This window comes from Sus scrofa, chromosome 1 (genome assembly GCF_000003025.6).
Source record: "Sus scrofa isolate TJ Tabasco breed Duroc chromosome 1, Sscrofa11.1, whole genome shotgun sequence".
NCBI classification, from domain to species: domain Eukaryota; kingdom Metazoa; phylum Chordata; class Mammalia; order Artiodactyla; family Suidae; genus Sus; species Sus scrofa.
Genome location: NC_010443.5, coordinates 168,991,272 through 169,006,740, shown reverse-complemented (window position 1 = coordinate 169,006,740; position 15,469 = coordinate 168,991,272). Strand labels below are relative to the sequence as shown.

General features: G+C 41.9%; 1 protein-coding gene across 4 annotated transcripts in view; it reads right to left on the bottom strand.

Moving 5' to 3' along the window:
* THSD4 (thrombospondin type 1 domain containing 4) overlaps positions 1-15,469 on the bottom strand; it is a 577,157-nt gene that overhangs the window by 321,819 nt on the left and 239,869 nt on the right. For all 4 annotated transcript variants that reach the window (XM_021073924.1, XM_021073936.1, XM_021073943.1 and 1 more), the window contains one exon: positions 31-167. In XM_021073924.1, the coding sequence (XP_020929583.1) occupies positions 31-167 (137 nt within the window). The remainder of the gene's footprint in view (positions 1-30; positions 168-15,469) is intronic.

The window sequence follows — 15,469 nt, the reverse complement described above, 5'->3', positions numbered from 1 at the left end:
CTCCAGATACCCCAGTTCTGGGGCACTCACCTTGCACTGCCCAGACACGCAGATGGCGGTGCCATTCTGGTCACAGGGGGTACCATCAATGACCTTCTCAGCTTGCCGGACGTAGAAGCGGTAGCCCATGGCCTGGCAATTCAGCTCACATTTCCGATTGCCCTTGACTACCAAAAGGAAAACAACCAAAATCAATCAGCATCTTTTTTCTTTCTGTATTTTTTATTGAGATAAAATTCACATAACATAAAATCAACCATTTTAACCAAAGGATGCAATTCAGTGGTTTTTAGTATATTCACAATGCTGTACAACATCCCCACTAACTGATTCCAGAACTTTTCCATCCCCCTAAAAGGAAATGCTGGACCTGTTAGCTGTCACTCCCAATTCCCTCCTCCTCCTGGACCTTGCCAACCACCAATCTATATTCTTTCTCTATGGATTTGCCTATTCTGGACATTTCATATCACTCACCTTTTAAAATGGCATGTAAGTTATTGGATCTTTCCCTACGTGATGGTAGAGAGAAGGGGTTGGATCTTTCTTTTCTGTTTCCTTTTTCTTTTCTATATATATTTTTTTGTCTTTTTGCCATTTCTTGGCCCGCACCTGTGGCATATGGAGGTTCCCAGGCTAGGGGTCGAATCAGAGCTGTAGCCGCTGGCCTACACCACAGCCAGAGCAACACCAGATCCGAGCCGCCTCTGCGACCTACACCACAGCTCATGGCAACGCTGGATCCTTAACACACTGAGTGAGGCCAGGGATCAAACCCGCAACCTCATGATTCCTAGTCAGATTCCTTTCCACTGTGCCAAGACGGGAATTCCTATTTTCTTTTCATGGCCCCGCCTATGGCATTTGGAAGTTCCTGGGCCAGGGGTCAAATTGGAGCTGAGACCGCTGGCCTACGCCACAGCCACAGCAACACCAGATCCAAGCCTCATCTTTGACCTATACTGCAGCTTCTGGCAATGCTGGCTTCTTAACCCACTGAACAAGGCCAAGGATCAAACCCTTATCCTCACAGGGACTACATTGGGTCTTTAACCTGCTGAGCCACAACGGGAACTCTAAGAGCTGTATCTTGACCTACTGGCATACAGTAGAGATTCCATGCTAAGTGAATGTCCAGAAGGAATTCTTAAAGAATTTCACAATGCAAATAATAGACTCCACTTTTAGTCATCCTCCCATGCTATCCTCTCATAGTCACAACCATATCGTATAAATCAGCAATCACAGTGAGCATACAATGCTTATGTTCCACTTTTTTTATTACTTAAAATCTATGCGGTGATATCATTTTATGCTCTTTTAAATGGCTGAAGTTTCCTGTAATAATTCCTCCATTATGAGATATTAAAGTGGTTCTCTATCATCTGGGGTTGGAGTCCAAAATTCTCAGGAAGGGATAAAACATCTTTCAAGAGCTGAACCTCGCCTGCCTTTAAGGTCTCATTTCCTACTGCTCTGCCTTAAATCAGCGTTCTATCCCCACCTAAGCACTTCCTCTGTCCAGGCGTCACTTATCGGCTCCTCTGGCTTTGCTTCACTTGATGGTGCACCTGATTCTACTCTGCTCTAGGTCCCTGGTCACTCGCTCTGGGAAGCCCTCCATGGAAACTCATCTCCCCTATATGTCCATCCATCCCAGGCTGATCCAGCCTCCCCTACTGTAAGGTTAACCAAACTTCATCGGAAGCATGGCTTCGAGAGACCAACTCTGACTCACTTTTGTGTCCTTAGCACTCAGTAGAGAGCTGGGCACACAGCAAATGCTCAACAAATCTCTGAGGAATAAAAGGGGGATAGAGAAAGGAATATTGGCTTTTTTTTATTTTTTATTTTTTTTTGGTCTTTTTGCCTTTTCTGGGGCCGCTCCCGCGGCATATGGAGGTTCCCAGGCTAGGGGTCTAATCAGAGCTGTAGCCGCCGGCCTACGCCAGAGCCACAGCAACACGGGATCCGAGCCACATCTGTGACCTACACCACAGCTCATGGCAATGCCAGATCTTAACCCACTGAGCAAGGGCAGGGATCGAACCCACAATCTCATGGTTCCTAGTTGGATTCGTTAACCACTGCGCCATGACGGGAACTCCAGGAATATTGGCTTTTGGGTGTTGTTTTGTTTTGCTTCTGTTTTTACCTTTCTCTCCTCCCTCCCCACTAGATAGGTTCCCCTACCTCAGAGCTTTTCTTTATAATTTTGTAACTTCACACAGGGTCTGAGTTGGTGCTCAATCAATGCTAAATTAATTACTGCTACAATTAATATCTTCAGAGCAAGCTTGCTGCCTCCAAAATAAGAATGAGTAAAATTTTCAGGCGAGATATATTTCCATAATCCAAGGGAGAAATACAAGCCAAGTATGCACTGATTTTGTTTAACTGTTTTTGGAGACGAGACTAATGCTATGCTCAGCCATAGACAGCATGTTCCAGGGTCATGCCTCTGTCTGAAAATCTGATTATTGCATTGGATAATACTGACTTTTTCCTACACAACACAATACATCATATTTTCCCCAGTGTGGCTGCCTGACTGTCATAGCAATGAACTTCCTTCTTCTCCAAAGCCATTGAAAACCGCCAACAGGAAATCATAGGCAACCTCTGGGACCACATGGTTTAAGGAAGATTGAATCTTCTACAGACTCTGAGCTCTATTGGAGAAGTCAAGAGACTCGATTTCCTACCCTGGCTGCCCAAAAGATCTAAGAGATGATCTTGGAACAGTCAAAGACCAACATAGATGTAAGCACCTTTGGGAATTATTTAAAACCAAACATCGCTTTATAAACACATATACACACAATAGGCCTAAGAAAGGAAGTGACAAGTTACAGGGAAAATAGTCTACATCTTTCCCTCTCTTGTCATCCAGCTATCCAGACCCCATTTCCTCTCTCCCAGCATCTCGCTTTCTGAAGGGATAGCCAGAACTATCCAGGTGCGTTGCCTTTTATGTAATAAAAGGGTCTGAAAGGCAGCCTCATGGGGGCAAGGGTTTTGAGTTCTCACTTCTCTGGGCTTCCTCCCAGTTTCCTCTATCCTTTCCGATACTATCCTTGGCAGCCACAGCTTTATCTCACTATATTTGCAACCATACTACATACTATGAAGAACAACAACAATACAAAAACATGGCTGATTGTGAGACAATTTTGGCAGAATTCTCCAAATGGCTCCATGAAAATAACCCAGAGGAACAGCCTTAAGTCTGGGCTTCTCCTACCTGAGGCTCCAACCAGACACTAGGTCTGACCCTCTGCCTGAGCAGCTTAGGCAGTGCCCCTGCCTTCCAGACTTGCAACAGGGGAAAGAGGGATCCCAGGAAATAACTGAAACCTGGGGATGAGTGACCGCCTAACAAAACTGTCCAGAATCCTGCTGCCTTAGCAACACTCACCTAGAGCTTCTCATAAAATGGCATAAGCCCTGACTTCTCCAGACCCTGCCCATACTCCCCACCTACTTAAAAATGCCACATAAAAATACATTTGCAGGGCTTCACAAGGATAGTCACTTCATTCTCTTTTCTCTCCCTGAGCAGAACTGCAGTTCGGATACCAAGAGCCTCTTCTCAAAGCAGATTTTTGTCATGGTTATCTCTTTTCTTAAAATTATTTTTTGGCTGTTTTTTTTAGCATTCTTAAACATTTTTTTAAAGTTATAGTTGGTTTACAATGCTCCATCAATTTCTGCTACACAGCAAAGTGACCCAGTCATATATACACGTGTGTGTGTGTGTGTGTGTGTGTGTGTGTGTATGTATTTCCTTTCTTATATTATCTTCCATCATGGTCTATCCCAAGAGACTGGATATAGTTCCCTGTTGTGTATAGTAGGACCTCATTGCAGAGAGAGGGACCAAACAGAAGAGCACAAGCTAGAACAATTGGATAAGAGCAAGTGAGCACATCCTTCTCCTCTGTGTTTCTCTCTCTCTTACCTCTCACCCTCTCTGCTCTCATCTGGTTCCTAAATGTCCTTCCCACCCCCAGGGGGAACACCTTTACATTCCACACAGCCAGGCAGTGATCCTCAGTGTGGTCTCCAGGCCAGAAGCATTAGCATCACCTGGGAACTTGTTGAAAACACGAATTCTTGGGCCTCACCTCCAACTCCTAAGTCAGAAACTCTGGGGATGGAGCCCAGCAGCCTGTATTTTGAAGTGCTCCAGGTGTTCTGGTACACCTCTGCTCTAAGCAAAATCAAGTAGTGGACAGACTTGGAAGCAGCTGGTTATTCTTACTTTGAATCAAAGATATCTAAATTCCATACCTAAATTTAAAAGATAATATTTTAACTTAGGATATTGCCAGTTATCTGGATCCCTGATAGTAAAAAAAAAAAAAAAAAAAAAAAAAAAAAAGCCCTCTGATCATTATAAAATGCTGGAGAATATACAAGAAAATTCAGATTACTTAGAATAAAGTGACTAACAGCTAAGTGGTTTACTCTCAAATACAGGTTAAATCTTTAAATCACTCATTGAACTCTTCAATTGGAAAAATCCATTGACATAAGACTTAAGATATTTTTAAGTGACAAAGGACAAATAGAAAAGGAACTAAAAGTCACAAAATTTTAGAAGGTGGGAAGCAGAAGGATCCATGGAAATAACTTAGCAAACAGATCCAAGCAAACTGATCCTAAGCAGGAATTAAAGCAAGGAAGCTACCTATTATTGTATCATCTTCACAAGGTAACTTTGGAAATAGGGGAGAGAGGCCTAAAAACAAAAAAAAAAAATTATCTATAGGGTATTTAAGGATCAAAGGTTCAGAACACTGGAAAAAAGTGGCTATACTAACATCATACAAAATAGACTTTAAGGCAAATATTTTTACTAGAGACAACTAAGAGCTTTTTTTGCAATGATAAAAGGATCAATCCATCAGGAAAACAATGATGCCCCAAAATACATGAAGCAAAACATGACAGAATTGAAAGGAGAAACAGATAATTCAACAATAATAGTTTGAAACACTGACACCCCACTTTCGACAATGGATAGAACAACTATACAGAAGATGAGTAAGGAAATAGAAGACTTAAACAGTACCAAACCTCCTAGACTCAGTAGATATCTACAGAACCTTCCATCCAAGAAACACAGAATACACATTCTTCTCAAGTACACATGAAATATTCTCCAGAAGGGAACAAATGTTAGGTCATAAAGCAAACCTTAACAAACTTAAGAGGAGTGAAATCATACAAAGTATGCTTACTGATAAAAATGGAATGAAATCAGCCATCAGTAACAGAGAAATTTGGAAATTTCAGAAATATGTGGAAATTAATATACTTCTAAATCACTGATCAAGAAAAAATCAAAAGGAAAATGGGAAAAAACTTTGATATTAGTAAAAATAAAAATACATCATATCAAAACTTATGGAATGCAGTTATAGCTATCCTTGGAGGGAAATTTATAGCTATAAGCACCTATGTTAAAAAAGATCTCAAATTAATAACAACCTCCTGCCTTAAGCACTGAAAAAATAAGAGCACACTAAACAAGGCCGAAAGAAGGAAGGAAACTAGAATGGAAGTAAATTAAACACAGAAGGGAGAGACAACAGAAAAAAATCAATGAAACCAAAATTTTTTAAAAGATCAACAAAACTGACAAACTTTTAGGTAGAATAACTAAAAATAAAACATAGAAGACTCAAAATACTAAAATTAGGAACAAAGAGTGGACACAACTACTGATTTTACAGAAAAACAAAACAAAACCAACTCCCCCCCAACTTCTAGCCAGGACAATTAAAAGAGAAAAAGAAAATCATCCAAATTTTAAGAAAAGTAACAGTATCTCTATCTATAGTCACAGATGATATGATCTTGCGTATAGAAAAAAATTTAAATGCACCAATAAATAAGTTCATCAAAGATAAAGGATATAAGATCGATATGCGAAAATCAGTTATATTTCTATACAATATCAATGAAACAACCTTAAAATAAAATTAAGAAAACAATTTAATTTATAATAGCATCAAAAATTATGAAATACTTAGGAACAAATTTAACGGAAGAAGTATAAGACTTATACACTGAAAACAAAACATTGTTGAAAGAAATTAAGGAAGCTCTAAATAAACAGAAAGACATTCTATGTTCATGGATCAAAAGACTTAATATTGTTACGATAGCAATGCTCCTCAAAATTGATCTACAGATTCAGTGTAATCCTAATCAAAATATCAACTGTATTTTTTTTTTGGCATAAATCAACAAGCTGATCCTAAAATGTATATGGAAATGCAGGGAACCATGTGCCTTGGCAACATGGCAGTGAAATTTCAAGACACTTGATGCAAAGAAAAGATAACACAGGCTACCAGAGAGGGAAAAAAACCAAGAAACAAAATGGTGTTGGATGTCTTAACAGCTTGGAAAGCTAGAAAATAATTGGGCCTCATGATTTTTGAAAATTCTGTATCGATTACTAGAATTCTCTATCTAGTCAAATTATCAGTCCTTAAGAAGCAATAAAGTCACTGTCAGAAATTCAATTCTCACACAATTTAGTGCTCATGTACTTTTACTAGAGGATGTATTCTACCACAGTGAAGGAATAAACCAAGAAAGTAGAAGGTGTGGGACACAAGGAATAGAAGATCTAACTCAGAAAAGAAGCAAAGAGAATGCCCAGGACTAGGGTGAAAGGAGACTCTGACAAGACAGATGTGCACTAGGGAAATATAAGAGCAGATCAGAAGGCTCCAGGAGAAATTTCTTCAAGAAAATGAAATGGATAAAATATCCAATAAAGTTTAAGATATTGAGATTTGAAAATATTGAGTTCTCGAGTTATAAAAAGAAGATTTGCACAATTTAGAGGGGCTTGGGTTGAATTAGTGTGAAGTACATAGAAGAGTTGACAAACTAAAAACAAAAAGGTATTTATTAACAACATAAAAAAAAAGGATTTCAGGAAAAGTCACACAGCATATGGAATGCAAGCTACAGGGTGATGCTCCCATTATCTATCATTACCATCCCAATTCAAGTCAGAGTTCCCTCAGCAGCTGCAAGTGTTGCTTGCTGGTAGCTCACAGCTTTGTCTTTCTGGATAGAACTGGCCCCCAGTCTAAGGGAGTTACCTCACCATCCTGCTTCCCAGGGATATCCCCTGTCTAAAGACTGGTCCATGTGGTTGTACAAAGGCCCATTCTGTCTCAATTGGGGTAACTGTGCAGGGCAATCCTAGCTCAGAACTAGCTCCAGATTTACTCCTTAAGAAACACTGGGCACAAATCTCTGCCTCAGGATTAGCATCCAAGAGATCTGACCTAAGCTAGCACACTACCTGGCTCAGCTGTGAAGAGCATGCACATAGTCATATTGTAGGTGATGGTTATTAATCTACCCAAAGTTAGAACATAATTACATTGAGAGCATGTGGGAGGGGAAGCGTGTATATGTGAGGTGAGGTAGAGGGAGAAGATGGTGAAAGAGGGCTACCTTCCTTTCAACAGAAAATATCTGAAACTGAAAAATCCAGAAGTTATGATATAAACATCATTCAGAGATAAGAAGGTAAATATCAAAAGATGAGGTACAATTGTTGGGTAGTAAGAAATATTGGAGGGGGGGAAGTTTGTAGAATTATTTGAGTCTGTAAGATATATGCATGCCTAACTTGAATGAAATAATAAAAATTTATTTTATAAAGAATGTCAAAAATAACCTTCCATATTCAAGTTCTAAGAAATGGCATCCTGCACAGTTACCATCAGTGGTAGGTCCCTCGCATTTACTCAGAACCATAAAACCCTTTGCTGTCTTTTCAGGAACGCAGCCTAAGTGAGAGGACAAAATCTTGCTTTCCAAGAAAGCAATATGTTACTGAAGAGTCTAGATTTTAGCCAGCTGTGCAACGCCCTAGGTTTGCCTTAGCTCTTAGTAAGCAAGAGGGAGACTCCCCAAAGTGGCAGGAAATGAGGTTCAAGCTGTTCTCACAAGAGCACATTCTCCTGCCCTCACTTAACAGGGAGAAAATTTCAGGTAAGTGAGAGAGAGCTCCTGTGAATAAACACGTGAGGCTGTTCTTGGAGGATGGATAACATCTGTGCTTAGTTTTGGATCCATTCAAATTTCACAAATTCACTCCAAGTTTAACACCGAAGTCCTCATTTCCCAGGCTCAAGTTCCATTTTTTGGGTAGAATATATGATATCCCTGTTCAAGAAAAGCAGCCTCCTAAACACAGGCAGCTCATAAAACTCGGAGGTGGCTGGGTGCTTACCCAACACATGCTGATGAGTGAAGTGTAAATGAATTCAAAACATGTGGATGCAATGTCTTAACTGTGTATGCAAGGGTTTAAATAAAAAAGGGGTTTGCTCAAAGTCCTAGCAATGGGCACAGAGTTTGCAGCATTTGGTCGGGGTGAATAATCCAGGGGCAACCAGAGCCGGGCTGGCTTGACCTTCGCCAACCACGTGCTATGTGCTATTTCTATATCTATGTGCCAGTCCTCCTGTTTTAGGATAAAGGATCTGCCTGCCCTTGTACTCCAAATTCTGCACTAGGCGCAAATGATTAGTATTTAAATTGCTTCCCCCCAGACTGCATTTTCCAGAACAAAGTTATGGAAAATAAGATGTGGAGAATGCTTCAAAGAGCCCAGACTCTTTTCTGGAATTAGAAAATTGCTGAAAAAGTCAGAAGAGAGGAAGGGCAAGACTATAATTCTTTGCTTTTCCTGTTCTGAAAAGGAAATTGTTTCAGGTACACTCCATTATTAAAATTTAAATATGGAGTTCCCATTGTGGCTCAGCAGTAAAGAACCCAACTAGTATGCATGAGGACTTGGGTTCAAACCCTGGCCTTGCTCAGTGGGTCAAAGATCCGGCACTGTCATGCGTTGTGGTGTAAGTTGCAGATACGGCTCAGATCTAACGTTCCTGAGGCTGTGGTGTACACTGGCAGCTGCAGCTCTGAATCGATCCTTCCATATGCCAAGGGTGTGGCCCTAAAAAGACAAACAAAACAAAACAAACCCTTAAATGCAAAAGCATACTGCTTATCAATTATGTAATATAATCTTCTATTCCACACTATGACTGTATAACTGAAACCTGAGAAGTTCCATGCTGTGCCCTACTGAATCTTACTTAATTTACAGTTTTAACAGGCTTGGAGATCCGGATTAGAAACAGTACACAAAGAATCTTTTTTAAATCCTGAAAAATCATTGGCTCCATGTTCCATAGATGTTAAATTCCTTACACATATTTCTAGTAGGTAACACTTTCATGCAGTGGTGCTCAAACTAGCGTACTCAGAATCACCTGGAAGTCTTGTTAAAACACAGATGAATGGACTCTACCTCTAAAATTTCTGATTCATTTGGTCTGGCATGGAGCCCAAGAATCTGCATTTCTCTTTCTTTTTGGGGGCACCCTGCAGCACATGGAGTTCCCAAGCCAAGGATCAGATCTGAGCCACAGTTGCAACCTATGCCGCAGTTGTGGCAACGCCAGGTTGTGGATCAAACCTGCATCCCAGGGCTCCAGTGATGCCGCTGATCCCATTGCACCACAGTGGGAATTCCCAGAATCTTCATTTCTAACAGGTTCCCAGGTGATGCCAATGCTGCTGGCCCAGGAACTGCACTTTGAGAAGCACTGCTCTAATTGGTGCTATTGAACGAGGAAGGAGAGAGGTGACCTACTCAGCAACCAGACCACTAGCTGGCACCCTGGGAATGCACAGCCAAAGCTGATGCGCAAAGTGATGTTAGGCTAACTAAAAAAAGGTTATGGTTTTATATGTGCAAGCCAGCTAGTCCAGACTGCAATCATTAAGAGGCCGTGCAAGGAGGAAGTTCCCTTCTGAGCTGGCAGGTACTATCTATACTGTATAGGAAACAGAGAGAGAAAAGGAACTTCTCTTTCTTTAGCATCTGCAATTGCATCTGGCTGCCTAACCTCTTCTTGCCTTTTACAATTTTTATGTCTACTATATATTGAGCACCTCCCATGTGCCAGACTCCTTATATACATATGGAGGATGCAGGCACTGAGGCTCAGACAAGCTGAGTGACTTGCTCACCAACACTCGTAGCCCATTTGAGGGCGGAGAGACACCCTCCATGGCAGGGGCAGAGTGAGGGGAGATGCTACAGGATAAAGCTGTAAAGGCAGATCAGTAGCCAAGGGTGTTCAAGATCATCATTTCTGTTGGAAGAATGAACATCTGATCTCGAGTTCCATGAAGCACCACGGCTTGCATTCTTTGCACTTTTCCAGAGAGCAGAACATGGAATAGCAGTAGCTTCCCATTTGGAGAAAGTTCCTAGACACATAGTTTCATGGGAATTGGTTAATCCAACTTTGTCCGAGTTACCCAACCTTTTCCTGAAATGTGTTCTTTTTCTCTAATGTCATAGTAAATCCAAAGCTGGAAAAAGTGACTGAAAACAAATACCGTATGGAAAAAACACCATGCTGCTCAAAACTCTTCAAGCTGTGTGACATCTAGTGCTACAGCTTAAAATGTTACATTCAATCAAAAATAAAAGTTTGAAAGAGGTTCTGTCAGTAGAAAGCCAGGTTGGCCAACGGTCAGGAAAGCAGCTTGACAGCTTCAATAAGAAGCGGGAGGTCATAACCAGTTTCTTTTGGGAAAATATATATCTATCTGCGTGGATGTGGACATATTAAAATACGGAATATACACATATCCTCCAGAAAAACGATGTGTCTGGGCTTGTTAGGGACTCCTTATGGACTGAGGCTGTCAAGAGCTCTGGGAAGGAAGCTGGGGAAGGGACAAACTGCCATGTAAAGTCAAAGTCTCAGAGGCCAGAGAAGATCAGAGGCAGAGGAAATGGTACCATCTCTGCAGGTGACACCCAGAGGAGGGTGACTTGACTTCCCGTCTCCTGCTATTACCATAGAAAAATATATCCATATATAGGTATATATGTATATGTTTGTGTGTATATGAGTATATATGCATACAAGTGGGTATGTTTATAAGTGTCTAGTATGTATCTATTTTGCACATGTGTGAGTGTATGAATGCATGTGTGCATATATGCACATGTAGCCATGTACTTACATGTGTGCATTATGTGTAAGAGTGATGAGAGTATGTGTACATGTGCGTATTCATGTATATTACATGGGTATGGGCACCTGTATCTTCCAGAGCCTCTTGGCACCAAGCCAAAGCAATCAACACATATAAGAACACAGTATGAGCTGGTCCGTAAGGTGGCAAAACTCATGCATGAACATGTGGGCAGATGCAATCAATCCACCTACCTGAACACCAAGCAGTGGTTCTAACAAAGGCTCCCTCTTCTAAACATTTAAGAGCAGACACAGTAAGACACTAGCAAAAGGTTTTATCAGGATGGGTTTTGATGGCTTCAGGAAAAGAATTTTTTAGTATGACAAATTCTCAGAATTTAGGGGAAAATTTCAAGGAGTCCTAGCTAAACTTGGACTCAGCTCCCCCTCCTGGGGCTTAACAAAACCTGCTGAAGAATGATTTTACCGTGTCACCCCTCTTCCTGCAGCCATCCTGAATTCTTCACTCTCCTCAAAACATCTACATCCAACCCCTATGGGTTTCAAGGACACTGTCCTCTACAAGTGGGTCCCTCCCTTACTTTAACAACTCATCTGCTCTTGTCACTGTTCTGGAAACATACATGGGCACTCCCATCTCTGTGGCTCTATTTCTTTTGTTCACCTATTCAGAATGTCCTTGACATTCCAATCTACCTACACAAACCCTACCTTCATCATGTGGTTGTGAAATACACAATTGTAAAAATTGTGACAGTTACTGTGAAGGTGGTCTCCCAGGGAATTTGGAACATAGAAACTGACTCTGTGTAGGGTATGAGGAAAGGCGTTAAGGAAGAAGTGACTTTTGAACTGAAATCTGAAGAATGAATTCATTTTATGAGAGAGGGGATGGAGAAGAAGATGTCCCAAGCAGTGGTACCAGCCTGTGCAAAGGCCCTGTGGCAGGAGGAGTGGAAAGAAGGCCAGTGTAGCTAGAGAGACAGTCTGGAGAGAAAAGAAGTGAGCCTGGAGAGATGGTCCTTCCTTTTTTTTTTTTTTTTTTTTTTTTGGTTGCATCTACAGCATGCAGATGGCTCCTTGGGTCAGGGATTGAACCCATGCCACAGCAAGTGACTATACCAGATCCTTAACCTGCTGAGCCACCATGGAACTGGGTGGTCCTTCTTGAAGTCCACAGTTCTTGTGATCTCTCTGGGTCAGGGTTGCCAGATAAAGTGCAGGATGCCCAGTTAAATTTTTCATATATACAACATATGTTGTGTGGGACACACTTATACTAAACATTTACATTAAAAATATTTATCTGAAATGCAAATTTAACTGGACTTTCTCTTCATTTTTTAAAAAATTTATTTTCTAGTGACCTAACTCTGGATATAACCAAAGGACATATTTTTTACTCATAACTCATTTGTATTCTTTATCACAATGGGTCTTATTTTTTTAGCTGCCTTGATATCTCTCCATCTCTCATGACCTCAATCTGAGAACCTCAGAGCAGGAAGAGTCCTAGAAATCAGCTAGCCTGACCTTCTAACCCCACAGACAAGAACAGGTGGCTAGAAAGGTTTGGAGCTGCTCAAGGTCACAGCTAAAGAGCCCATGGAGGCTTCTTTCATGCCCTCCTGCTGTGCCTAGGACAGCACTGAGCACATTAGAAAGCAGCCTAATCAATTGTTCAATTGAATTAACAAACTAATTTACATGCCTCTGAACAGAGGGGGAATGAATAGATACAATCCCAGACAGCCAGGAGCTTTCCAAACAAAATAAATAGCCAGCCAGACAGAGCAAGGGCCACCTGCACATGTACAAACACAGGGACAGACACAAAGAACCCCAGCCAGTGTCTGCTTTGACCAGCTAGGCTTTTTCCAGAGGTTCTACAGGAGGGGAGCACCAAGAAGGCTCTCCTCCTTGCTGGCTTGGTGAATTTACTCCTGCACAGTGGCCCATGGAATTGACATGGCAAGTGTGGAAAAAGATCATTTTTAACCTTAAAATGGACACTGTGACCTGGAAGGGACTCACCCAGCAGCCTCGTTTGTCCCTTTTGAGTCCTATTATTTGCTAAGGCAATGTTTTTTTTTTCAGGCTCTCTCTGCAGGCAGAGCACGTTCCCGTCCAAATAGGCACAACCACTGGAAGAAAAAGGCCAGGGTGGGACCCTCCATCACTATTTACCAAACGAATGCAGCCCTTCACATTCAACCCCACTGAATACAGGGGGATAATCCCTGAGTAAGCCTGGCTTTCAGTCTTCTCCCGGACTTGAAAAGATGTCAATCCAGCCCAATCACAATCAAATGCACGCATTTCACTTCCCGAAGACAAACAAGGATTTGGACAAATGATAAACGGAGGCTCCCTTGTGGAGGCATGAAAAGGGAATTCAGCAGCCCCAGCTCCCTCTCAAAGGAAGCACCGGGAAGGATGTTCTTGGCGCGGCCACACAAAGCGTGGCATGAGCTCATCACGCCAGCACCTAATTGAAACCTCAGGCTGAAACAGGGTTTTGTGATATTTAGGGGAGAGGATGGGCAGAGACAAAAAGGAGAAACAAAGGATGTGTACAGAAGAGGCATGAAAAGCAGCCCACTTCTTGACTGCTGGGACAATTTGGATGGTGGCCATCGAGTTAAATGAGGTGCAGCCCTGCTTTCAAGCTCAGAGACCCAGAGCCGTTTTGCAGAACTAGCTGCTGCCAGAATTATGGCTCTATAGCCAAGGCCTTCCACATCCATTGGGACCTTCAAAATGCAACTGTATTGAAAGAAATGCAGCAGAGAGGATGCTGGTTAGATTTTTAGACAAGCCACCTAGCATTTGCGAATCCACCGAAAGGCATTAGCTTAAAGAGAAAGAGCATGGTTTCCGTATGTCCTTACCTGGGTTTGCATCTGAGTTCTGCCACTTACTAAGTCCATGTCATTGAACTACTTAGCTCTCTGAACCTTTCTTTCCTTATCTGTTAAAACAGGTGTGCTAATGCTTATCTCACCGTCTTGTCTGAGAATAAGAAAATGCTTGTAGAAGTGCAGGTGTTCGATATATATGTTCACTTCCTTTCTTCTCTCTTGAAACTTGAGGCCCAGGGAAGTGAGGAAGTCTGAATTTGGAAGGTTTATTAAGAACTGCAGACATGGAAATATCTAACTTTATCAAAACGTGGCAACTCTTGGTGGTAAAAAAAGATGGGCTAGGTGGTAGTCCCCACTAGTTTTGAGGCTTTATTAAAACTTTTCCCCTGCCAGGAGGTAGTTATTGATGCGAGCCTGTCCCCAAAGCTCTACGGAGCTGCCTGTTCTTTTAATTTTCTTTGATAATTGCCGAAGCAGCGTGGCCAAGTTAAAATGCGCCTGGAAGAGGAGTAGGGAGAACAGTTCCATGGTGTTTTGGCTGCACTTCAGGACTCCAGCTGCTCAGTAGCCAAACCTTGGGAACACTGTTTAAGATCTCATTATTCTATTTTCTTTCTCCTTATGGTTCTTGCAAATAGCCACCTGCAAGTTTCATTTCGTTATTGGATCTGTTTAGAGACATGGCTTTAATCCTCCTTCTTCGGAACGTCTCCTGTGTTTGGAAGGGTCGTCATCTCTTGCAGTTCAACCATCAGCCACTGACAAATACAGGTCTTAGCAAGGGACTCGCTATTCTTTTCCTTCAGCAAAAGCTCCCGCCAGCAAGCATACCATGCTTCCATGCAAAACATGCAACGACAGACAGACTGGGAAGCCTGGAAAGATGGCATCCTGTCGCCACACTCCCAGCAATACAGTCACAGCCAGTTTACCTTTGTGAGATTACTGGCCCTTTTCCTAGACTCAGTCCCCTACTTCATCTTGCCTGTGGAGCTATAGCCTGATGCTCTGGATTCCGTTGGACAGATCTTTTTTCAGCTATAATTACCAAAGAAATTGGGGGAGGAGGGGCAGAAAAAGAGAGAATTCTCTTTAGATGCCCAACAGATCTGAGATAAGAGGACGTGATCTTTTTTGAGGGAGTCATCCAGCCTATTACCTGCTCCCCTTCTCACTGTATGAAGTAGATCAGGACCCAAGAACAGTTCCTGGATCATCCAATACAGGAAACTACTCTTCAGGGCACTTTGACAAAGGGGCAAGTGCATATTTCAACCAAGGACATTCAAGGTCTTTCTGTGGGGTCGGAGTGCTGGAGGTCGGGGGAAGGTTATATGACAGAGTAGACATGCAGAGATAGGAGATGCAAGGTAGGACTCAACCTTGTACACCTATGAAAGTCAAATTTTCCATAGCTGTGTATGCAATCCAGAAATCTTCCAAGAATTCTAACCATATTTCCAAATCCTCTCTAATCCTTCCCCCTTTCCTTGTCCAGTTAAAGCCATACAAAGAATTCACCAAATACAAAGA